The sequence below is a fragment of the Triturus cristatus genome, chromosome 3_1 (assembly GCF_964204655.1).
Source record: "Triturus cristatus chromosome 3_1, aTriCri1.1, whole genome shotgun sequence".
NCBI classification, from domain to species: Eukaryota; Metazoa; Chordata; class Amphibia; order Caudata; family Salamandridae; genus Triturus; species Triturus cristatus.
This window is the reverse complement of record NC_140583.1, coordinates 215,106,829-215,133,290: the sequence shown is the minus strand read 5'-3', so window position 1 is coordinate 215,133,290 and position 26,462 is coordinate 215,106,829. Positions and strand designations below refer to the sequence as shown.

The 26,462-nt window shown below is 51.3% G+C and overlaps 1 protein-coding gene across 3 annotated transcripts in view; it reads right to left on the bottom strand.

Moving 5' to 3' along the window:
- SCAPER (S-phase cyclin A associated protein in the ER) overlaps nucleotides 1–26,462 on the bottom strand; it is a 3,109,515-nt gene that overhangs the window by 368,949 nt on the left and 2,714,104 nt on the right. For all 3 annotated transcript variants that reach the window (XM_085643688.1, XM_085643687.1, XM_085643686.1), the window contains exon 29: nucleotides 2,269–2,418. In XM_085643688.1, coding sequence (XP_085499814.1) covers nucleotides 2,269–2,418 — 150 coding nt within the window. The remainder of the gene's footprint in view (nucleotides 1–2,268; nucleotides 2,419–26,462) is intronic.

The following is a 26,462-nucleotide window of genomic DNA, read 5'->3' as shown; positions in this document are numbered from 1 at the left end:
TACCTACATACCCTCTCCCACCCTTATTATTAGTCATAAAAGTGTCAGATGGGGGCACATGACATCCATACTATACCGCGCCTGCCTAGCACTACGACAAGACACAACCACCTGAGTAAGGGAGATCTGGGAGAGGGATTTGGGCATTCCATTAACTGATCAGATAAGGAAGTACTGCTGTGAGCAAATAAAGCGCGTCTACATTAATTAGACATAAACTGATTCATTTTAAATACCGACACAGATATCTTTCCCCAGCAAACATCGTGAAGTTTGACCTCACAAGGCCTGCTGCATGCTTGAAATGTCAAGCCCCAAGGGCAGATTTCACTCTTCTCACCTGGACATGTCCAGTTATCGCTAAATATTGGGAGAACATATTTGCTCAGATTTCCAACATGACCGACTTTGAACTGACCCCCGATCCGGTAATCGTCCTGCTAGGCTACACTCATAATGTGGCCCAAGAGATCCGCCGTTTAGTCTCTACGACATTGCTCCTTGGAAAGAGGGAGATATCACGGAGGTGGAGGGGACCCAGACCACCCTCAACCAAAGACTGGCTTGAAAACATGAGTAGATGTGAAAGTTTGGGGAAGTGTATACTAATTTACAACCACTCACATCACGGCCCAAGGATATCTGGTCCCACTTCCGTCAGTATCTGCACACTTTGGCCCGAGAAGTGACTGCACCCTCTCAAACCTCGCCAGATTGCATGAACAGCTGTCACTCACACTATAACCTGTTTCCCCTTAAAGATTATGTGCAATGCTGTTGCAGGTATCTCATTCTTTATGCACGGACCTCAATTTATTGTACTCAGGAGCTACGTCTCATCTTTATTATGCAATACCTATTGTAACATGTATCTTATGTTTAAAACTCAATAAAGACAATACAAAAAAAAAAAGGTTTCCAGATCCAGTCTGATGCCTGGGGAAAATTCTAAGATAAGGAATCTTCGGCTAGAAGTCCATCAGATATCACATTGCACCGGTGATGAAGCCATCATATAATGCACTCATGACCACAGAAAGCAACGTGAAAATTTACAAATACAAGGACGACACAAAATTCTACATGAAAGTCCCCTCTGCTCAACATTCACCAGCTCATGGACTGCCTGAACCTCTTTGAAAACGAAAGCCCAGCAAATCTACATTCCACCTACAACAAGCAACATCAATGCCAAAAATGGCTCCAGGGCATGAAATTGTATGACTTGAACCCACAACTATCGGCCAGTGTCAATTCCCTCTGATTCACCCCAGACACTAATCTCCTCCTCGGGGAACAGATTGGCAAGAAAACCAAGATGGCATAGTACCAGCAGTTTCAGATCTGCTGTGCAAGACCTCATATTCTTGCGTGTCAACAAAGGTAACAATAGTCTGCAAGGTCTCTTCGACACCAGAGTGGCCACCCTGAAAGGCATCCTAACTGGCTGGCAAACCACCTGTGACAGATTACAACACACTCACAGCAAGAACAATGCTAGGCTGGAAATGAAGAAATGTCAAAGACAAATGCAGGACACAGCCATCTCCATCCAAAAACCCAGGGTAAAACAACATACCCCGGACCACCACAAGTGCCCAAACTGTCCTCCTTTTAAGAAAAAGACTCACTTCATCCTAACATCTTATAAATACCCCATCCACTTTAAAGACACCTGGAGCCCTCCCTCTCCCCTGCTCTGTAAAAGATCTTCAGTCATTATCTTGGCTGCTGGTCATGTACAGTGAGTGCTCAGTTGCTCCACTCGGTTTGCTCTATACAAATAAAGAGAAACATTTAAACTAAAAGTAGGAAATCAGTTAATAATGCCTCTGAGTATCTACAGAGTCAACATTTACAATTGTTTCCCACATTTCCAATGACCCCTGTTCTCTACTGGAACACGCATTTTACTACTTTTGATCCTACATTTAACTACTCGTCAAACTGCACTATACTGATGAAAATCATTCTGTTGTAAGAGGGCAGTAACGTCGGAAAATTCTTTGAAGAGGATATTGCCACATTAAATCCAACAGTCATAAATAAAATTTACAATAACCAAAACTGTTACTTAACTGAAGCACTAAGTGCATTTTTTTTGATCAGCCTAAGGAAAAAAACATACTAATGACTGCAGAACAAAATATACTTGCACTAGAACAATTTTTCAAAATGCGGACTTTTCACCAAGGCAGATATTTAAAAAACACATAGTGTCTTTCAAAAAAGATATCTGCATATTAAGTTAACACGAAATGCTCTTACCTGATTATCTGAATGATTTACGGTAAAATATCCAACGCAAATAATGACTTCGTGAAGGAGATCTTCGCAGGTATATTGTGCACAGTACCAAAGTAGGGAGCTGATAACATGGCGGAAGGCCAAGGACAGACCCTCAGCACCTACAACAGACTGAACAAAATAAAGAACTGAATTAATTTATTTCACCACTGCAAGATACCATGATTAAAATGAACAATATCAGAATTAACCAAGTACAGGTTCGACTCAATATGAGCTTCTAAATAGGCATGGGTGGAACTTGTGTAGTTTAACTCTGCGGAATTACAAAAAAAACTGCGAGATTCTGATGAATTCCACGAACGGGCAGAAACAGGCACGTCACGCTGCTCGTGCTGTCATTTAACGCCAGGAGTTTGTTCCTTGCTGAAAAATAGCCTCCATTTGTCCTGGTGATGCTTCTCTTGTCTGATTGCGATACTCATCTGTTTTAGTCTACGGGGCCTTTGAGGATGTCATGCAGGAGCTTATATACGAATACAAAATGTCTGACATGACCTGTGTCTAGTTCCCATAACTGACAACAAAGGTGCCAATAGAAGCAGTAATTTATTTAGGATTATTTGGACCCTCAATTAAATGAAAAGGGCTACCCATTTCACTTCCCAGATACAGAATATGAAACATTTGTATTAATATTACAAATCAAGTGTGATGTAATCAGTGTAATGATATGTGGCTGCTGGCACCCTTTACACGGTCTCCTAATCCCACTTTTGACTCTAGAAAGTCAGAGGGATCAAGGCTTGCCACTGTCGCTTAGGTCCACCTGTTCTGAGGAATCCACTGATCTCTGGGAAAACTAGGAATAAAAGTCAGCCTAGAACAAATCGAGAGATTTCCTTTTCCAACAACATAGGGTGGACTTCCACTACTCATTATAACTGAACAACAAGTTTTCTATCTTCGCTAATGCTTTTTATAGTGGATACTCTAACCGCAGATTCCTCACTTTAGAATACTTTCCAAGTGCCAGACTTGAACCAGAAACATTCTCAGCAATGATTCTGCATGCTGCTAGGTAGCAACATGCAGCTTTGCACTGGCTCCCAGAAGTAACAGAGTAGAGATGCATATGAGCACCACCCCAGCGCTGACTTCAATTTCTTCCTTGAGTCTTATCGCGCCCCTATATGCAGAGAGCAAAACAATGATATGTACTAGTACGTCCAATCCTAACTACGGACCTTTTTAGAGTGGGAAGTTGAGAGAGGGGCGAGGAATCTGCAGTTAAAATATCCACAAAATGAGAGCATTACTGAAGGTAAGTAACTTGTTCTTCTGATGGTGTCTTTTAAAAGCAAATTCCTCACCTTTAAAATAGATACCAAAGCAATACCTCCCAAAAACTGGAGGGTCTGTGGAGTGGACACAGGCCCAAAAGATTCTACAGGACAGAAACCACAAAATATCCTTCCTGGCAGATCTGGTTATCGACACAGTAGTGCTTCGTGAATGTGTGCAGCAATACCAACATCGCAGCTTGCAAATATCTAGGATAGGCACTCCATGTACCAACGCAGTGGTAGCGGTCCTGGCCTTAGTGTACTAGGCTCTCAGACCTTCCTGGGGCTGTTTCTTGGCCACAACGTAGCAGATTTTGATGCAAAGTACTATCCACCATGACAAAGTCCTCTTCTGTGTAGCCTTAAGGTTATCCACCCCGAGAACCCTGCAAAATGCTTATCATCCACATGGGGTTCCTTAGCAAGATCAATGCAAAAGCTTAAAGCACTTTTTGGGGTCCAGACAATGAGGCCTCACCTCCTCTTTAGAGGGGGGAAGCACACTGGCAGGGTAATGGATTGTCCAACATGGAAGGGAGTCACAACTTTAGGGGAGACGGCCATTCGAGTCCTAAGCATCAGTTTGTCCAGAAGAAAAGGTGGCATAGGGCGATTGCACCAAGAGTGCCTGAAGTACTTTCATAGGTTGAGCTGAAGTGATAGCAATAAGGAAAACCGTCTTTAGTTCCAGACAAGGCAATGAGCAGCTGTGCATCAACTCAAAAGGGGGTACATATGAGAGATGTCAAGACCAAGTTGAAGTCCCCCTGTAGCATCACAAAAGACTTAGGAGGGAACATGTCTGACAAACCTTTAACAAATATCATCACAACTTTTGAATTAAAGAGGAGAGTTGGAAAGGCAAAAATAGAAAGGGCCAAGAAATAACCATTAATACCGCCCACTGCGAGGCCTTGCTGAGCCAAAGACAAAACAAACAGGAGAACGCCCAAAAGTTTGTCTTGTGAAGGGCCTGTCTTGCAAATTTCAAACCAGGCAACACATTTGGCACAACACCTGTCACTTTATGAAAGGGCATCTGGATGTGAGGATGAACTCCACCACTTCTGGTAGCAGATCATACTTCCATCACTCAATAGCCATGCATAGAGGTGCAGATTGCAAGTGCTGCTGCGGCATAAGATCCTCTTGCAGTAGGTGCCTGATTGGAGGGCAGATGTTCATACCAAGAAGCTCTGCTCAAATCTGGAGCCTCTAGAATAACTTGGACCTAGGTTATTCCTGTTCTTTTTCAGAACTTGAGACAGGAGAGACTGAAGCGGGTAGGTATACAGGAATTCTGTGTTCTATTCCAGTCCGAATGGAACTCCTAGCATGCACCTTTGAGAAATTCCAACATGCAAAAACTTTGACTGTGTGTTCCCGATGGTGAACAAAAGAACTAGCCAGGATTCTCCTCTATGTCGGAAGATGCGCTGCACCACCTAAGAAAGAAGACTTCATTTGTGATCCAACAGACACCACTGGTTCAGCTCACCCCCGTGGCATTCAAGGATCCTGCTAGGTGCTTTTCGACCAGGTAAATGCCCAGAGGTTCAAGTCAACTCAAGAGGCACAGATCTTCCGGGTAAAGGATCCAGGAACCCACTCCGCCCTGGTTGATGCAGTACCACATGGCAGTGTTGTCTGTGATAAATTGCACAAGCCGTTCTTTGATTGACATCAGGAAGGCTTTCAATACCAGATGAATGGCCTGCAACTCCAACAGACCTGGGCTTCTGCTATATACCAGAGCCCTAAGATCTCCCCCTTGTCAACCCAGTACTGACGCATCAATTACCACCATAAGCTCTGGCTGGAGAAGGAAGATGAGCTTGCTGTTGGACCACTTGCGTTCGAGCAGCCACCACTCCAGATCGTGAGCCGTCTCTTCAAAAATCTGGATGGCATCAACCTGATTTTCCTGAAGCTGGGCCGATTGAAACTTCAAGTTACATTGCAGAGCCCGTATGTACCACCCTGGCATGATTGACCATGGAAGCATAGGGTACTAAGAGGTCAAAAAGCCTCTCAACTGCTGTCACTAAGATGCAAGATCAAGTCTGAAAGCACTGGGATAATAGCCCAATGTTCTGGACTCACTGTAGCGGAGAGAAGACCTTGAATTTTAGTGTGTCCTGGAAAGCTCCAATGAAAGGCAACCACTGCAAACTTTGCAACGTTGATTAATTGATCATGATGTAAAAAATGTCAAGAGGTTTGCGGTCATGTGGAAGTGGTCGGCGAGAAGCCCACTTTGAACCAACAGTCATTGGGGTAGAGAAAACTGGTAGCTCCAACCTTCAAAAGAGTGCCATGACCATCATCACACCTTTCATGAATACCCGAGGGGCGCTGATGAGACCAGAGGGCACCACTGCAAACTGGAAATTCTTCTGGCCCGCTTTGCACCGTGGGTAAGGCCTGTGGGACTGCAAAACAGGTATGTGAAAATATGTTTTCTGAAGGTCCAAGGACACCATCCAGCTTCCTAGGTCAGGAGCAGTCGAGATCTAGGCCAACATGAGCATTCTGAATTTGTCTTTTCATAGGAAGGCATTCAGAGGTCAAGGATCCAATATAAGCCAGAGATATCTATCCCCGTCATCGACCTCTAAAGAACTGAGGTGACTTTTGCAATGGTAGTGGTGGGTGACACTGTCTGTAGGTCCGCTGCCTAGAGTAGCCCCTAAATATCCAAAACTAAGGCAGAAACAGGAGCCACCAGTCCCAGAAAGCATGCTGTGGCCTTACTAACCTTAAAATGCTCCAGAGCAGAATCGCTTTTCACCAAAAACACGTGAGCCATAAAAGGCAGCCTGTCCATAGTATCTAGGGCAGCAAGAATTCTGTCCTGTCCATCATGAATTGTTTGAGCCACAGAGGCCCTAAGGTCTCCTGGATCACTGGCATAATCTCGCTGTCCTTGACAGAAAACATGAGCTTAACAGCCCAGCAAACAGACTGCATTGACAGATCTGAGGCTAGGCTGGCCGAAGAGAACATTTGTTTTTCAAGTGCCTAAATTCTCTTGGACTCCCTACACAGAGGAGTTGTGGGGAAAGAATTCACACCAGAAAGACCTGCAGGACTGAACGAGCAAAGTGCCCGTCCCGATGGACCCGACTGTCCAGACAGGAATGGTTCGTGAATGTGTTTAGAGAAGCCCATGTTGCTGCCTGGCAGATATCCAGGACTGGAGCTCCATGAGCTAACGCAGTAGTCGCAGTATAAGCTCTGGTGGAATGAGCACGGAAACCCTCATGGGGCCGCTACTTGGTCTATGCTTAGCAGATCTTAATGAAGAGAACAATCTATCGAGAGATGGTCTGCATCTGCACAACCTTTCCCTTCTTTGCTTTAACGTACCCCACGAAGATTTGGTTATCCACTCAGAACAGTCGGTCAAGGTTTTGGGTCCAGTCAGTGAAGTCCCTCCGCTTCCTTAGAGTGACGTGAAAGAACGTAAAAAGTAGGCAGGGGGATGGAGAGTCCTACATGGAAAGAAGTGATAACTTTCAGCAGAATGAATCTCGAGAGTGAAGAACTAGCTTGTGTCAGTAGATGCTCAGGTAAGGAGGGTTGAATGACAAAGCGTGAAACTCACTGACCCTCCGGGCAGATGTCATCACCATGAGGAAGTCTGCCTTGATGGTAAGGAGCCTGAGAGGACAATCATGCAACATCTCAAAGGGAGCGCACATCAGAAAAGTCAAGACCAGATAAAGGTCCCACTGAGGCATGATGAAGGGCGAAGGTGGAAACATATGTCGCAAACCTTTCAAGAACCTATTTACAGTATGGGATTTAAAGCGGGATGGCTTATCAGGCAACCGCAGAAACGCTGACATAGCAGAAAGATAGCTTTTTAGGGTGCTCAGAGCAGAGCCCTGCTGAGCAAGAAAAAAGATAAGGAGAAGCACATGAGAAAAGGGGAGCAAAAAGCTGTTCAACCTGCAAGTCCAATGCTACCATCCAGTCTTCCGGGTCCAGGACAGATAGGACTTGAGGGAGCGTGAGTATTTTGAACCTCTCCCTCTTGAGTAAGAAATGAAGAGGGCGCACGTCTAGGATAGGACAAAAGTCTTCATACTTCTTGGGCACCAGAATGTAGTGGGAATAACAATCCCAACCTACTTCAGGTGTCAGCACTCACTCTATGGCCCCATTGGCCACGAGAGTCGTCACTTCCTGGAGGAGCAAGGAAAAATGGTCCTCCGTCAGACTGTCCCAAGTAGATGGCATGGGTAGTCACAAAGGGGAGGAAGTAGCCCCTTCGGACAATCTGAAGAATCCAGCGGTCTTTTGTTATAGACCTCCAGAGGGGCAGGTGGTGGTGTATCCTGCCTCCCACTGGGTGCCCATGATGGTAAGCGGGAAAACTACAGAGGAGACTCCAGGGAGTGCTGGAGTGCCCCAACATGTGGCTGCCTGACCCACACTGTCTGTGGATACTGCGTCCTCAGCCACGCAGAGTCTGGCAAGTTTGCGCGCCGTGGTGGCTGGGTGATTAAACACGCATCTGGAAGCCCCTTCCGTGGCCACAAAAGAAGAGAAAGGCGGACTGAGATTAGAGAGAGGCCATGGAAAGGGCCAAGGACCGGGCCAAGGACCTGGCCATACCCCTGCTGTCCTTAAAGCATTCCAGAGCTGATTCAACCTCATCTCCAAAGAGATGGGAGCGATCAAAGAGAATGTCTATAAGCGATGATTGGACATCCCCTGAACAGCCGGTTATGGCGCCGTAATGCTACTGTTGATGAAACCGCCTAGCGAGTCAATGGTATCCAGTCCACATCTGCTAATGTACTTTGCTGCATCTTTCCCGTCAGCAACAGCCTGGAAAGTATGGCGCGCAACTCCAACAGAAACATAGGCAGCACCTGTGCAGCCGAATCCCATAGCGCATGGGAGAAGCGGGCCAAAAGGCACATGGTGTTTACGGACCCCAGTACCAGGCTGGTGGAAGAAAACATTTTCTTATCAAAGGTGTCCAGCCTTTTGGATTCCATATCCGGTGGGGTAGTAGGGAACACACCAGGATTTATAGATGAAGTAGAGGCTAGGATGACAAAGCTCTCTGAGGTAAGGTGTTGCGTGAGGAACTGGGAGTCCCCTGGGCTGGGCGGCGGTGACAGGCAATTGTCCTGTTCGCAGGAGTCCCTGTGCTGGACTTGGGCCATGCCCCAAGCAGGACGTCCATGAGGGCTTCATTAAATGGGAGAAGGAGTTCTGAGGGTGTCACTCCTGGCTGAAGCACCTCCGTCAACACATTAGTCTTGACTGCCACCGAAGGTAGGATCTTGGTCGCCCTTCTGACCACCATGGCAAATGGCGCTCCTTCCTCCGTAGCCAGGACAGGGAGTAAAAGCATGCTATTATCTGGGGAAGTGTCCAGTCTGCTGGCCTCCGCCAAATCATCACACTAGTCCAGAAAGCGATTTAATGGCTAGCATAATTCAGGGTCCAACGACCTCACCCAAACTTCCAAAATTCCTAGCCCATAGGAGCAGGGCTCAGGCCTGGAAGTCTTGGCTCCAGTCGGACAATGCCCCTTCAGCTCTGTGTCAGAGTTGGGGATTAGAATGGGGATAATGACTCTGGGAACCCTGGCATCGGAACCGGCGCCGAAGAAGGTCGAGATGGCATGGCCGGATCGGATGCATCTGTGGATCCGAGGGGCCTGACTGGCGCCAGGGGCGGACCTGCTGGGGGAAAGGGGTGGAGGCACCAGTAGGGGGCCCCTCCTAAACCCACGGCCCAGAAGGCACACAGATATCAGGTGCATGGCCTTATAAAAGTCTTGAAGTTGGTATGGGGTCGCTCTGACGCCTGTATACTCGGGGAGGCGCTTAGCTAGTCCAGGTGCATGCTCAACCGCAGAGCAAATGGCAACAATCTCTTATCTCATCAGAGGACCGAGACGGATGGGACAAAGCCCGAAGACCTCTACAATTCCCTGTTCTTTTTCTCGTTGGACTTACCTTAACGCCCAGAAGACTTTGACTGTGACAAGGATCTCGGGGTCCGCAAATGATCCTGGGACATTCATCTTAGCGTTGCAAGTAGAGCAGCAAGGTGCTTGAGGGACCGCTCCCTCTAGGTATTGGGGTGCTTCGTATGGCAATCGGGGCAGATCTTTGCTTCATGGTCGCGCTATTAACACCGGGGACAAACAAGGTGCTTTGAGGATGCCTCAGAAGCTGCGCTGGAAGGTACTCGCCAATTTTCCCAGGTAACCGGTCCCACGTCTCTCGTCGCCTCCACGGATCTCAGCTTGGCTGTGGATGTGGATCAGGGTCAGAGAAGTCTGGAGGTCAAGGTGCTGGTCGGGCTCTGCAGTCGGTTCCTCGTAGAACTTGGGAAAAAGCAACCAGTAGGTTGCTTGTTGGTGCCTGTTTGCACAGGGCGGCCACTCCTTGGCAACAAGGGAGATTCTTCAGTCTTCTTGTCGAATGTCGAAGGTCCAGAGTTTTGTGTCTAGTTTCAATTCAGGAAAATCCCAAGTGCTAGGGACTCAGCTCCCACTCTTATACTTATCTGGGGGGCTGGGTTACCTGCTAGGTCCCTCCTATGGGTGGGACCAGGGAGGGGGGTGCTTACACCCCCTTCCCTTTGACCAGTTTCGCGCCAGGACTGGGGCTGGAGTGCCCCAGCACCGGTTTGAACCGGACTATGCATGGGACACCTTGTGTGCCTCAGGCAGTGTCTCGTTTCTTTCATCCCTCTCTGCCTCAATACACTAAGCCCTGTCTAGGGTTGTGCTAGCACCTCCCAAGGCAGGAAACCTATTGTCCAAGCCTCCCTTGCTGGAAGGACTCCCAGCAGCAGGAGGTCAGACTTGTGTCTGTGGCAGCAGCATCCATTTTGTGTTGCTGGGGCTCTGGTTAACTTTAACCGGGTAGTAGGTCTTCAACATGTCTTCTCCCTCTAGAAGGGGGGGAATACTATTCTCATCGCCAGAAATGGGGTGGGGGTAGTATTCCAAAGTGTTAGACACCTTACACAACATGTTTTGATAAAGTCAAACCATAGTTACCATAACCGCGAGGATTATAAGGCACTTTAAGAGTATATGGTAGGCGATATCATAGAACAGCTATAAGGACATGGTTCCGAAAGCTGCAGACAGGCTCAGCTCATGCTAGAGCACCATCTCACATGTTACCAAGCACTCTGCCTTCAGGATTGTTAAGGCCTGCCATAGGAGTGACTGATAGGTTACCCATGTGTCTATATATAAGGTAGGTATAGGAATACTATACCTAAGCAAGTGGGTGATTACACAACCTTGCCTCAGCTGAGTGATCAGCCAGTTGTGTCATGATGGGAGGCCAGCCACGGGTGGCATAATACATGCTGCAGCCCCTGGTAGGCCTAGGGCACACCCATGCCCTGGGTACCTAAGGTACACTGTACAGGGCCCTATAAGGTGATCCTTACCAATTGGGTTATGTACCTAAAGTACATAGTGTGAATTTAGAGAGAGAACAGCTGGGCTGTGGGTCTGATTAGCAGCCCCACAGCCACATCTAAGTCGAAAACCAGTGAAGCAAAAGCAAAAAGTGAGGGTGACCATAGGAAGCAGACCCTACTCTCCTACACAACCCCCCCCCCAAACTTAGGGACATTAAACTAACCTTGACCAGTTGAGTCTTCATGTTCTAAGTGGAAATATCTGGAGAGTCCATCTGCATTGGCATGGTCAGTCCCAGGTCTATGTTCCACTGTGAAGTCCATCCCCTGTAGGGAAATGGACCACCTAAGAAGTTTGGGATTTTCACCCTTCATCTGATTTACCCACAAGAGGGGCTTATGGTCTGTCTGAATCTTGAAGTGAGTGCCAAACAGGTATGGCCTCAGCTTCTTCAGGGCCCAAACCACAGAAAAGGCCTCCCTCTCAATAGCTGACCAACGTTTCTCTCTAGGGGTCAGCCTTCTACTAATAAAAGCAATGGGCTGGTCTTGACCATCTATATTCAGTTGTGAAAGAACAGCTCCCACACCCAACTCAGAAGCATCTGTTTGGACAATGAATTCTTTGGAGTAATCTGGACTTTTCAGAATAGGTGCAGTGCACATGGCCTGCTTCAGGTCATCAAATGCCTTCTGACAGCTTACTGTCCACTGAACTTTCTTGGAGGTCAAGTAATTAAGTGGTGTGACAATGGACCCATAGTTCTTAAACTTTCTGTAGTACCCAGACAGGCCCAAGAAAGCGCTGACCTGAGTCTGGGTAATTGGAGGAGTCCAGTTCTTTATGGTCTGGATCTTGCTCTCCAGTGGTTGAACCTGACCCCCACCTACTAGGTGGCCCAGGTACACAACCTTGCTCTGCCCTATCTGGCACTTGGTGGCCTTGATAGTGAGGCCTACCTTTTGCAGGGCCTCTAAAACATTCCTCAGATGGACCAGGTGATCCTCCCAGGTGGAGCTAAAGACAGCAATATCATCAAGATAAGCTGCACAGTAGTCATCCAGGCCTGTAAGGACTTGATTCAACAACCTTTGGAAAGTGGCAGGTGCATTCTTCAAGCCAAAGGGCATTACCACAAATTGATAATGTCCTCCTGGGGTTGAGAAAGCAGTTTTGGCCGTTGCACTCTCAGCTAGTCTGATTTGCCAGTAGCCTGCTGTCAGGTCAAATGTACTCAAAAACTTGGCAGCTGCCAATCTGTCAATGAACTCATCTGCCCTAGGTATTGGGTGGACAAATGTCCTAGTGACAGCATTGAGACCTCTGTAATCCACGCAAAACCTCATCTCTCTCTTACCATCTTGGGTTTGAGGTTTTGGCACAAGAACTACAGGACTAGCCCAAGGGCTCTCTGAAGGTTCAATGACTCCCAGCTCCAACATCTTTTGTACCTCAATCTTTATGCAGTCCCTGACATGGTCAGGTTGCCTGTAGATTTTACTCTTCACAGACAGACTGTCGCCAGTGTCCACCTCATGGGTGCACCAGTTTGTCTGACTTGGGGTCAGAGAGAACATATGTCTATAGGCCTGTAGAACTTGTCTGCAGTCCTGTTGCTGATGGTTAGTGAGGCTGTCAGAAAAGACCACACCATCAACTGAACCATCATCAGGGTTCCGATTCAGCAGGTCTGGGAGAGGGTCACTCTCTTCCTCCTGCCCCTCATCTGTAGCCATGAGTAAGCCCATGTCTGCCCTGTCAACATATGCCTTTAACCTGTTGACATGAAGCATCCTGTGGGGGCTTCTGGGAGTCCCAAGATCGACCAAGTAGGTGACTTCTCCCTTTTGTGCAACAATAGTGTGGGGTCCAGACCATTTGTCCTAGAGTGCTGCTGGGGCCAATGGCTCCAATACCCACACTTTCTGTCCTGGCTGGTACACAGTCAGCACAGCCTTTTGGTCATGCCAAGCTTTTTGGAGTTCTTGGCTTGCCTCAAGGTTTTTAGAAGCCTTCTTCATGTACTCTGCCATACTTGAGCAGAGGCCAAGCACATAATCCACTATATCAAGCTTGGGTTGTCCGAGAGGTCTCTCCCATCCTTCCCTTACTAGACATAGGGGTCCCCTCACAGGATGCCCAAACAAAAGTTCAAAGGGCTGTAGCCAACCCCCTTTTGTGGGACAGAAGGCAGGGTAAAAGGATGTCCCATCTTCGCCTAAGCTTGTCTGGTAAACCTTTTATCATCCCTTTTAGGGTCTTGTTGAACCTTTCCACAAGCCCATTGCATTGTGGGTGATAGGGGGTAGTGAATTTGTAGTTTACACCACACTCCTTCCACATTGCAGTTAAATATCCTGACATGAAGTTGGCTCCTCTGTCAGAGACAACCTCCTTTGGAAACCCCACTCTTGAGAATACTCCAAGCAGGGCCCTTGCCACAACAGGAGCTGTTGTGGTCCTCAGGGGTATAGCTTCCGGGTACCTGGTGGCATGGTCCACTATCACCAGTATGAATCTGTGCCCAGATGCTGTTTGGGGGTCCATTGGTCCAACAATGTCTATCCCCACTCTCTCAAAGGGAACCCCCACCACTGGTAGTGGTATCAGGGGGGCCGTTGTCCTGCCATCTGATTTGCCACTGGCTTGGCAGGTGATACAGGAGCGACAAAACTCCTTGGTATCTTCTGACATGTGAGGCCAGTGAAAGTGAGGGACAAGTCTGTCCCAAGTCTTATTCTGGCCTAAGTGTCCTGCAAGGGGAATATCATGGGCCAAGGTAAGAAGGAAGCCTCTAAAACTCAATGGTATGACCAACCTCCTGGACGCACCAGGCTTGGTGTCTCTAGCCTCTGAGTACAGCAGCCCTTCATCCCAATACACTTTATGGGTACCTTGAGCATTCCCTGCAGCCTCAGCAGCAGCCTGCTGTCTGAGGGGTTCAAGAGAAGGACAGTCTAATTGTGCCTGCCTCAGATCTGCCCTTGAAGGTCCCCCTGTCCCAAGAAACTCAACCTGGTCAGGTTCCAGTTCTTCTAGGACAGTTCCTTCAGGGCTTTCAGAATCATCCTCCTGTGAGGGCTGATTCTCTACCTGAGGCAGGGGGGAAGGCACAGCCTTAACCCTACTGCTCTTTCTCTTGGGTTGTGTCTGGTCCATTGTCCCAGGATTCAGCACTTGTTCAGTGTTGTATTTTTTTGCCTGTGACCTGGTCACAGCAAGGACATGTGCATCTATTCCCAGCATTTCTGCATGGGTCCTATACGCCACTTCAGCCCAAACTGAAGTTTCAAGGTCATTTCCCAACAGACACTCTACAGGAAGGTCTGAACTTACCACAACTTCCTTGAGGCCAGTTACCCCTCCCCAGGAGAAAGTAACAATTGCCACACTATGGGAGGTAGTGGCATTGCTAGCGTTGGTCACTAGTTAATTCTCACCTAGCATGATCTGTCCAGGGTCCACAAAGACAGGATTCACCATTGTGACACTAGCACCTGTGTCCCTGTAGGCCTGAGCCATCCTATGGTTGATTAAAGGATTCTGTCTGTACTTGCCCAGGTTACTGGGGCTCACAGTAGAAGACAAAGCTATGTCCCCATCACAGATCAGAACAGCCTGAGTTGGTATTCTGACTAGGCCAGAATCCACTTCAGTTCCTAGGGTTAACCCTATTACACCCTTTTGCTGGGAACCATCATTTACAGCTGGACTAGGGGGTACAGTTGCCTTAGGGGCAATGGTGGCTGGGGGCTTGTCCTTTTTGGTGCATTCACTATACCAATGGGAATTGGACTTACAATAGTTACACCAAGGTTTCTTTTGGCCATCTTTCTTTTTATCCTTTTTGGGACCACCCTCCCCCTGAGCCTTTTGGGGGCCAGGTGAAGACTTCTGGTCTTTTGCTTTCTGCCCATTACCCTTCTGGTCTGCCTTTTTCTGATCACCGCCCTGGTTCTGGTTTTTCTGCTTAACTCTAGTCCTGACCCACCTATCTGCCTTCTTTCCCAATTCTTGGGGACAAGTTAGGTCTGAGTCAATCAAGTGTTGATGCAGCAGCTGGTTTTGACAGTTGTTAAGGATTTGTTCTCTCATGATCAAATTATACAATCCTGCATAGTCCTTAACCTTATTACCCAATAACCAGCCTTCCAAAGCCTTAGTGGCACAATCTACAAAGTCAGTCCAGTCCTGAGTCTGTGTCTTCTGGATATCCCTGAACAACAACCTGTATTGTTCAGTGGTTAGGCCAAACCCATCAATCAGAGCACTCTTCAGGACAGTGTAATTGTCAGCATCCTCATCACTAACTGTGAGGAGCTTGTCTCTACCTTTCTCAGAGAAGGAGAGCCAGAAGATAGCTGCCCACTAACTTTTGGGTACCCGCTGTACTTTGCAAGCCCTCTCCAAAGTAGTTATCCATTTGTGGATGTCATCCCCACATTTGTAGGGAGGGACAAGCTTGCACAGGTTTCTATTGTCATAGGTCCTGTCTCTATCCTTAGGGATAGTGCTGCCACAAGTGGGTTCTAACCCACTTAACTTTTGCTCTCTGGACAGAGCAAGTCTCTCTTTGGCAAGGGCAAGTTCTTCCCTTTCAATCCTCAGATTGACTTCCCTCATTCTGGCCTGATGCTCTTTTCTCTGTGGAGAAGTCATTCCCCTGTTAGAAGAGGCAATGGAGCTATTAGAGACATGGGAGTGGATAGATTCCCTGGAAGGGGAACTTCCTCTCCTACTTCTCTGGTTAAGTCCACTTGAGGGTCTGAATGGGGGGGGGGACCCCATTCTGACTCCCATGTAGGCTTAAGTTAGCCTGGCTAAGTCTCCTAACTTGGACCTGGCTGTCTACCTCATCTCCTGAAGTCCCTTCTGACTCATCTAGATCAGTATTGTGAGGGGAGTCTTCTGTAGAGGGCAGACCCTCATTTGTACCTAAGGTACCATCCTGGGAGGCTCTCTGAGCATCATACTCTTCTAAGATCTCCACTAGATAAATGAGGGTAGGGTTGGAACCCTGTTTTAACTTTCTGGAGGTACACAATTGTCTCATCTCTGAAAAGTTAGGGTATCATATCTAGAGGGTATCTTTCTAGGACATCCCCCTCCTGAGAGAGAATCATCTTGATCTCCTCTCAGAGACATGATCTAGTGAGGTTGGGATGTGTGCACCTACCTACACTAGTTGTATCTACTAAAACCTCTCTAGTAGTTGTAGTCAGGGTGTGCTAGGCCCTTCAACCTACAACAACTAAGTTCAGTAGAACTTAAGTATTCTAAGATTTTGTTTTATATGCACCTTACAGTACCTAATGTGATCTTTCAATTTGATATCTCAAGACTATAATGGTATCACAACAGCAAGCTCAGATCCCAACCGCTGCTCACCAATGTGAGAAGTTGGCCTGATATATGATGTCACTAGTTCTAGTGTACACCTTGTATCAGTCCAAACAACCCTTATGATGATTGGTTGTAAAGTCAACCTTATAGACCAGCTATCCTAGTGGTAGCATGGACAAGAGCAGTCTTAGGCTAAACTCTGTATGGCATGTGAAGCCAGCTGTTATACCATTATAATCCCTTGAATACCAAATGAAAGGACACCACACCAGATGAACAAGTTACTTACCTTCGGTAACGATGTATCTGTAAGAAACATTAGTTAGTTAGATTCCTCACCTTAGAATATCCCCAGGCGTCAGACTGGATCCGGAAGATTTTTCGTCAGCAATACCCCTTGCGCGTCGCTAGGCGTCGTCTGCGGCTCCGCGTCCGTCGTCGGCGTCGTGCGCCGGGATGACGTCGTCGGAGTACTTAGACGCCGCCCTCGCGCGCTGACGTCAGTTCTTGTACATAGCCTTCCGCGCCAGGAACGCAGAGCCATGCAAAGACCGACACTGGTGCCAAAAATAAAATCTAGGGCCCTGAAAGGGATAGCCTTAACCCTAGATGTCAGTTCGCAGAACGGGGAGGATGGGAGGGTCGGTGAGGAATCTAACTAACTAATGTTTCTTACAGATACATCGTTACCGAAGGTAAGTAACTTGTTCATCTGAAAGAAACACGTTAGTTAGATTCCTCACCTTAGAATAGATACCCAAGCAATACCATCCCCGGTGGTGGGTCTGCGAACCAAGATCACACCAGAAAGTCCTGGAGGACAGAACGGCCAAAGAAGCCATCCCTCCGGACTTGGCTGTCAAGGCAATAATGCCTGGCAAACGTGTGTAGCGAAGCCCACGTCGCCGCCTGACAGATGTCCTGCAAAGGGACTCCCCGTCCCAAGGCAGTAGTAGCCGCCGTGGCCCGAGTAGAATGGGCGCGCAGCCCAACAGGAGGGTCCTTTTTAGCCAAGGAATAGCAAATTTTTATACACAAAACGACCCACCGAGAGATGGTTCGTTTGTGCACCGCTTTCCCCTTCTTAGCGCCCACGTACCCAACAAAAAGCTGGTCGTCCACCCGGAACTGTTTTGTGCGGTCCAGATAAAAGGAGAGCGCACGTTTTGGGTCCAGACGGTGGAGCCTCTCTTCCTCTTTGGAAGGATGCGGAGGCGGAAAGAAGGTGGGCAAGGTGACAGACTGCCCAAGGTGAAATGGAGTCACCACTTTAGGAAGAAAGGAGGGACGAGGCCGAAGAACAACCTTGTCCGGATGAACAGACAGAAAGGGAGGCTTTGAAGATAAAGCCTGGAGCTCACTCACCCGTCTAGCCGAGGTGATGGCTACCAGAAAAGCAGTCTTTAGAGTTAGAAGACGAAGAGGGCAATTGTGAAGAGGCTCGAAGGGAGCGCACATCAGGAATGTCAATACCAGATTCAAGTCCCACTGAGGCATTACAAAAGGGACAGGAGGGAACGTGTGTGTAATGCCTTTGAGAAAGCGTGTAACCACAGGGGACTTGAAAAGAGAAGGCTGATCAGGAAGCCGCAAGAAGGCGGAGATGGCAGCAAGATAACCTTTCAGGGTGCCCAGGGCAGAGCCCTGCCGGGCCAGAGAAAGAAGGAAGAGGAGAACCTCAGAAAGAGGGGCGGAAAGGGGATCCACAGCCTTTGCTGTGCACCATGCCACAAATTTGTTCCACCGGCAGGCGTATACCGACTTAGTGGAGGGACGCCTGGCTGCCAGAATGATATCACAGACTTCAGGAGGCAAGTCAAATGGCATCAACTGCCGCCGCTCAATCTCCACGCATGGAGGTGGAGGCTGGACAGGTTCGGGTGGAGGACCGTCCCCTGCTGCTGCGACAGAAGATCCTCCCGAAGGGGCAGACGTATCGGGGGATCGGTCAACAGACTGAGTAGCTCGGGATACCAGTATCTTCGTGCCCAATCCGGAGCCACCAAGATGACTTGGGCCCGGTCGTGCCTGATCTTCTTCAGCACTCTGGGCAGAAGTGGTATAGGCGGAAAGGCGTACAACAGACCGCAACTCCACTCGCGACGAAAAGCGTCGCCGAGCGAGTGCCGCCTTGGAAATTCCAACGCGCAGAACTGCTGACATTGCGCGTTCTCTTCGGTGGCGAATAGATCTAACCAAGGCTCTCCCCACTGCTGAAAGAGGCCTTGCGCCACTTCGGAGTTCAGACGCCATTCGTGATCCATCATGCACCGGCGGCTGAGTTCGTCTGCTCTGGCGTTCAGAGAGCCCGCCAGATGTTGAACCACCAGGGTGACGCCCTGGTGTTCCAGCCATGTCCAGAGGCGCAGAGCCTCCTGACAAAGGGTCCACGACCCCACCCCGCCCTGTTTGTTGCAGTACCACATGGCGGTGGTGTTGTCCGTGAACACCTGCACGACACTTCCCCTGACAGAGGGAAGGAAGGCTTTCAGTGCAAGCCGGATCGCTCTCAACTCCAACAGGTTGATGTGGAGACGAGACTCCGCCGGAGACCAGAGGCCTCTGATCTCCGCCTCTCCCATATGGCCACCCCATCCCAGGAGGGACGCATCCGTCACTACGACATGCTCTGGTTGGGGAAGGGAGAGGCTCTTGCCCTTGACCCACTCGCGGTCCGTGAGCCACCACTGCAACTGTTGTGCAGTGCCCTCCGAGATCAAGACATGGTCGGACAGGTTGCCGTGATGCTGGGCCCACTGAAACTTCAGGTCCCACTGCAGAGCCCGCATGCGCCGCCTGGCGTGATGCACTAGTAGGATGCAGGAGGCCATCAGCCCCAGAAGCCGCAACACTAGCCTGACCGAAACCCGGGATAGAGGCCGAAAGATGGGAATCAGGGCCCGTATATCCCGGACCCGCTGTTCCGGTGGATGGACCCGGAACCGCGCCGAATCGAGAACCGCCCCGATGAAGAGGAGCTCCTGAGAGGGACTCAGGTGTGACTTCGGCACGTTGATGGAAAACCCCAGCAAATGCAGGAGATCCGCCGTAGTCTGGAGGTGGGAGACGACTGCCTGGGGCGAGCCCGCCTTCAACAACCAGTCGTCGAGATAGGGGAAGACTGGAACCCCTGATCTGCGCAGATGAGCTGCGACCACCGCCATCACTTTCGTGAACACCCGAGGGGCACTGGTGAGGCCGAAGGGGAGCACGGTAAACTGAAAGTGCTCTTGGCCCACCGTGAACCGCAGGTAACGCCGGTGGGCCGGCAGGACGGGGATGTGGAAATAAGCGTCCTGCAAGTCCAACGCTACCATCCAGTCTCCAGGGTCTAGGGCAGCTAAAACCTGAGCCAACGTTAGCATCTTGAACCTTTCCTTTCGGAGGAAGGCATTGACGTTCCGGAGGTCCAAGATAGGGCGTAGGCCCCCCTTGCCCTTCTTGGGAACCAGAAAGTAGTGGGAATAACAACCACGACCTACTTCTGGACTCGGAACGCGCTCGACGGCCCCCTTGGCCAAGAGAGCCGAAACTTCCTCGCGGAGAAGATCCAAATGATCCCCCGAGATACGGTGGTGCTGCGGTGGCATGGCTGGAGGGGTCGTCTCGAAGGGGAGGGAGTAGCCCCTTCGGACGATTTGCAGCACCCACCTGTCCGATGTTATGGACCGCCAGTGGAGCAGGTGATGGCGAACTCTGCCGCCCACTGGCGTGGTATGGGCCTGAAAGCTCGGACTAGGAAGGCTTTGAGGCGGATGCTGCCGGGGTGGATGTGGGCTGACCACGTCGGCCTCCATTTCCGCCACGGCGGAAGCCACGTCCGCGACCGCGCGCAGGTTGGTTCTGCGGCTGGTGGCTTTGCGGACGTGAGGAGGCGCCCCTTCCTTGGCCACGAAAGGGGCGAAAAGCGGAGGTGTGCGCCCGCGGAGCCGCGAGGCCCAAGGACTTGGCCGTAGCCCGGGAGTCCTTAAAGCGGTTCAGCGCACTGTCCGCCTTCTCACCAAACAGGCGAGTGCCATCAAAGGGCATGTCCATGAGGGTTGTCTGGACATCCCCGGAAAATGACGTGGACCGCATCCAGGCGTGGCGGCGGAGCGCCACCGTGGTGGAAATCGCCCGACCCAGCGAGTCCGTGGTGTCAAGCCCACATCGTATGGCGTGCCGTGCTGCATCCCTCCCATCGGCCAAAGCCTGGGTAAGACGCGTCCGGACCTCCTCCGGACACAGGGGCAGCACGTCCTCCACCATATCCCACAGGGAATGGGAATAACGGTCCAAGAGACAGGCGGTATTTTAGGACCGCAGGCCCAAACTAAGGGACGAAAACAGTTTCTTGCCGAACTGCTCGAGTCTCTTGGAATCCCGATCCGGCGGAGCGGTCGGGAAGGAGGATTGGGAAGTAGAGGCCTGGATAACCAGACTCTCGGGGGTGGGGTGTTGGGACAGGAAACTGGGGTCGCCCGGAGCAGGGCGGTGGCGCCTGGCAACGTTCCTGTCCACAGGAGGAACTGTGGAGGGCTTGGACCAGGTGCCCTGCAGAACGTCAGTGAGGGCCTCGTTGAACGGCAGCAGAGGCTCAGTGGAGCTTGCTGAGGTTTGAAGCACCTCAGTGAGGATGTTAGTCCTCACAGCCACGGCAGGCAACTCGAGCCCAAGGGCCTCAGCCGCCTTGCGCAGTACCACAGAAAATGCCGCACCCTCCTCCGAAGCCACGGTCGGAGGAGAAGTGAATCCAGTGTCTGGCGAGGTGTCCAGCCCACTGGCCTCCCCCAGTTCATCTGCCCAGTCCTGAGAAAGCTGTGACTGAACAGCCAGAGGGTCCTCGAACCCCTCCCAGTCGCCCCCTTCTTCCGATTCCTGATAAACAGGAGGAATGATCGGAACCGGACTGTAGAGATGGTAGGACTCAAGCGGCGTCGGATGCGGCGTCGGCGGACGCCGTGCCGGCGTCGGGTCCGGATGAGGGCTAAACCGGGGTGTCGGCGTCACAGGCGTCGGCGGTGATGGCGTCGGTGGTTCAGGCGTCGGCGCCGGTGGAGGAGTGACTAGGTCAACCGGTGTCGACTGGGGCCCAGGCAAGGGCCCCGCGGGGACCTGCGGCGTCGAGACCGGAGTCGTCGACGGCGCCGGGGCCGCCGGCACGCGAGGTCGCCCAGTCGAGTCCGCGGGGCCCGAAGGCGCGCCAGCGGGCGTCGACGGCGGGGCCAGGCTCCTCATGGCCGAGAGGAAGGCACTGATCTCCGCCGGCGCCGCGTCAGCCCCAGGGACCGGAAGGTATGGGGGCGGACGCGGCACCTGCGGCTCCGCCGGAGCCGCGGGGGTGGAACCACCCTGACCCTCGGCCGAGTCGCGCGACCGGCGAGGGGAGTCCGAAGAGCGATGTCGCCTCTTGGACTTCTTGGAGCGTTTGGACTTACCCGACGACTTGGAGCCGGACGAGCGATGGCGTCGGCTAGGGCTCCGCGAGCGATCCTTGGACCTCCTCCTGGACCGGGATCGCGCACGACGCGGAGCCGAGTGGCGAAGCTCGAGAAGCTTGCGGGACCGCTCCCGCCTAGCCTTCGAAGTCAGGGCCTGACAGTCGTTGCACGACTCCGCGTCGTGGTCGGGGCCTAAGCAGTAGAGGCACCGGCGGTGGTGATCGGTCACCGACATCAGTCGATGACAATCCTCACAAGCCTTGAACCCAGGCATCCTACCGGCACCAGATGTCGACAGACAAGGATCAAAAATGATCAAAAAAGATTTAGTCAAAAAAGACTAAAAGGGGTAGCTCTCCCGGATCTGCGCTTACTGGCGCGGAAAAAAGAAGAACTGACGTCAGCGCGCGAGGGCGGCGTCTAAGTACTCCGACGACGTCATCCCGGCGCACGACGCCGACGACGGACGCGGAGCCGCAGACGACGCCTAGCGACGCGCAAGGGGTATTGGTGACGAAAAATCTTCCGGATCCAGTCTGACGCCTGGGGATATTCTAAGGTGAGGAATCTAACTAACGTGTTTCTTTCAGATATATATAAAATTAGAATGTATTTATTCTAACATATACCCTCAGCACTCTTTATGAGTTCAGAGGTCTCAGCACAACAATTTCTTAAGTAGCATACGTTAAGTTACACAGGAAAAATATAGTTAGGCCCAGGGGCCACGCAAACCATATACTAAGAAAGTGGTATAAGTACCACGTCACGAACAGGGAGTAGGCCTAGGGCATCGCTGGGGCTACACTACCCTACCAATAGTTAGGAAGTGGGAGGCCCACGGGAAGCGTGTGCAGTGTGGAAACACACACGCTGGTTACATTAAAGTCAATGGGAATGTAGCAATTAGAAATAGGATGAATAAGGACACTTCCGAAATAACTAGGAGGAAGCAACTAGAGACTTAGACAGTCAATATCCACTGGAGCACCGGAGTACTCGCGTTACCTCACCCACAGGAGACGGGTGCATAGGTGTGAAGATGTGTCGGGTGTCATCGCTGGATCCTATGGATGCCTGAAGAACAGATGCTAGCAGGCGGCCAGGAGGAAGATGTCCGGTGGATCCAAGGGTGGATCTTGAAGGAAGAACACCTGCAAGCAGAAGGGACAAAGTCTGGGTCACTAGCCAGTGACCGTGTGGAACCAGGAAGGAACCAGGCGATGTCGTGCAGAACACAGGTGATGTCTTGAAGCTTGTCTCTGCAGCTGCGTGGACCAGGAGGCGTCGAGGACAACCAGAACCAGTGTACGAGCTGTCCCACGAAGGATCTTGCTGATGGCGGAGTCGACGTCCCGATTGGAGTCAACAAGCCTTGGCAAAGGCACCCCACGCGGAATGGGAAATTCGCTTCAGGTGCAGACCAGGAAGGTCTGAGGTGCTTCTCTTTCACAGGGAAGCAAGGGCCAGTCTGGAGGAGCCTAATCAGCGGTGAAAAGTTAAGGGTTCGTCGTCACTGAGGCTACTAGCCAACGGGCAAGCAACCGGACAGACGCGTCGAGCAGGAAAATGCAGAAGGGCCCCACGCAGAACTCGTGGAGTGTGGAGGGCTGATCTTCGGTGCAGATGGTGCTCGGGGTTGGGGCTTCTCAATCCCCAGAGCACAACTTCGAGGATGCCTCAGAAGCTGCGCTGGAAGCTACTCGCCAATTTTCCCAGGTAGTCGTCCCACGTCTCTCGTCGCCTCCACGGATCTCAGCTTGGCTGTGGATCAGGGTCAGAGAAGTCTGGAGGTCAAGGCGCTGGTCGGGCTCTGCAGTCGGTTCCTCGTAGAACTTGGGCAAAGCAACCGGCAGGTCGCTTGTTGGTGACTGTTTGCACAGGGTGGCCACTCCTTGGCCACAAGGGAGATTCTTCAGTCTTCTTGTCGAATGTCGAAGGTCCAGAGTTTCGTGTCTAGTTTCAATTCAGGATAATCCCAAGTCCTAGGGACTCAGCTCCCACTCTTAAACTAATCTGGGGGGCTGGGTTACCTGCTAGGTCCCTCCTATGGGTGGGACCAGGGAGGGGGGTGGTTACACCCCCTTCCCTTTGTCCAGTTTCGCGCCAGGACTGGGGCTGGAGTGCCCCAGCACCGGTTTGAACCGGACTATGCATGGGACACCTTGTATGCCCCAGGCAGTGTCTCGTTTCTTTCATCCCTCCCTGCCCCAATACACTAAGCCCTGTCTAGGGTGGTGCTAGCACCTCCCAAGGCAGGAAACCTATTGTCCAAGCCTCCCTCGCTGGAAGGACTCCCAGCAGCAGGAGGTCAGACTTGTGTCTGTGGCAGCAGCATCCATTTTGTGATGCTGGGGCTCTGGTTAACTTTAACCGGGTAGTAGGTCTTCAACATGTCTTCTCCCTCTAAAAGGGGGAAATACTATCCTCATCGCCAGAAATGGGGTGGGGGTAGTATTCCAAAGTGTTAGACACCTTACACGACATGTTTTGAAAAAGCCAAACCATAGTTACCATAACCGCGAGGATTATAAGGCACTTTAAGAGTATATGGTAGGCGATATCATAGAACAGCTATAAGGACATGGTTCCGAAAGCTGCAGACAGGCTCAGCTCATGCTAGAGCACCATCTCACATGTTACCAAGCACTCTGCCTTCAGGATTGTTAAGGCCTGCCATAGGAGTGACTGAAAGGTTACCCATATGTCTATATATAAGGTAGGTACAGGAATACTATACCTAAGCAAGGGGTGATTACACGACCTTGCCCCAGCTGAGTAATCAGCCAGTTGTGTCATAATGGAAGGCCAGGCCAGGGTGGCATAATACATGCTGCAGCCCCTGGTAGGCCTAGGGTACACCCATGCCCTGGGTAACTAAGGTACACTGTACAGGGCCCTATAAGGTTATCCTTATCAATTGGGTTATGTGCCTAAAGTACATAGTGTGAATTTAGAGAGAGAACAGCTGGGCTGTGGGTCTGATTAGCAGGCCCACAGCCACATCTAAGTCGAAAACCAGTGAAGCAAAAGCAAAAAGTGGGGGTGACCATAGGAAGCAGACCCTACTCTCCTACATCGCTTAGCCTTTTTTAGGGCGCCGGTCGCAGGAGCAGTCCCGGGAACGAGCTCCCTCTGGAGAGGGAGAGCGACGGCGAGAAGAAGCTGGGACGGACAGCCGTGTGGCCAACAACTTCGTACGACGTTCCCGTAGGGACTTCGGCATCATCTGTTGACAGTCGCCTCATTGTTTGGAATCGTGGTGCACACCAAGGCACCACATGCAAATAAGGTACGAGTCAGTGCCCGACATCTGACGCGCACAGGCCCTACAGGTTTTGAACCCAGAGGGCATTGCACACTGTTCCGGTACAACACCAACAGTGCCGAGAAGGTCCTAAACAAGGCCAGGAACTGCTGGTTTCCAGGGTCCGCGTTGTGACGCGGAAAAGAAGAAAACTGATGTCGGCACACCAGGGCGGGGCATATATGGCTCCGCTGACGTCACGTCCATGGACGACGTCAGGGTGGAGCCGTACGGCGCCGCCCCCCAGCGCGCAGAGGTGCTGCTGCGCAAAATTTTCTGGACCAGTCTGACGCCTGGGGATATTCTAAGTTAAGGAATATGCGGTAGACAACTATCAGAATTGCGGTGTTTACCGACCACAGTCCTAAGCTGGCGGAAGAGAAAATCTTCTTCCCAAGATGGTCCAGCTTCTTGGATTCCCTTTACGTTCGAGCGGTAGGGAAAGCGCTCTTGGAAATGGAGGCTTGGACCACCAAGCTCTCTGGGGTGGAGTGTTGGGAAAGGAAAGTGGGGTTGCCCAGAGCCGGGGGGTGGTGTCGGGCAATCATCCTGTTCACGGGAGCCCCGGTGTGGGCCTGGACCACGTGCCCAAAAGGATGTTGGTGAGGGCCTCAAAAAATGACAGCAGGGGCTCTGAAGAGCTCGCAGCCGACTGAAGCACCTCTGTCAGGAGGTTAGTCCTGACTGCCACCGTAGGAAGCTCGAGGTTGAGAGCCTCGGCCGCCCTACGCAACACCACTGCGTACGATGCTCCCTCCTTGGTAGCCACGGTAGGAGGAGACAACATGCCATGGTCACGAGATGTATCAAGACAACTGGCATCCCCCAGTTCCTCTCTCCAGTCCTGCTCCGATTCCATCTGATCAGTTAAAGGGTCACCTGACCCCTCCCAGTACTCCTCCTCCTACTCAGGTTGCCAATCTGGCTGAAAAGGGACCCCAGGAGTGAACAGGGGCACAAAAACCCCTCTCGGTGCCGGCTTCGGGACCACATCGGCATGGAGGCCGGGGTCGACGCTGCCCGGGGACACAACCGGCGTCGGTTGCGGCGCCGGTGGAGGTGTAATGAGGGCAACCGGCGCCGATCCGGATCCAGGCTTGGATCCATGGGGCCTGGCGGCGCCAGAGCGGATGGCAGAGAAGGCGTAGGTCCCCCAACCGAGTCCATGGGGCCAGAAGGTGCCTCTGCAGGTCGCCCAAAGATGGCATGCATCGCTTCGTAGAACGTACAAAGTTGGGCGGGAGTCACTCCGGGTCTCGGGAAGGGAGGGAAGCCCAGAGCCGACTCCTCAGGCTCTGCGCGCGGAGCCGTGGGAGGGGCACCGCCCCGCATTCCTCGTCCCATCAGCTGACCGTCGGGGAGAAGTCAAAGAGCGACTATGC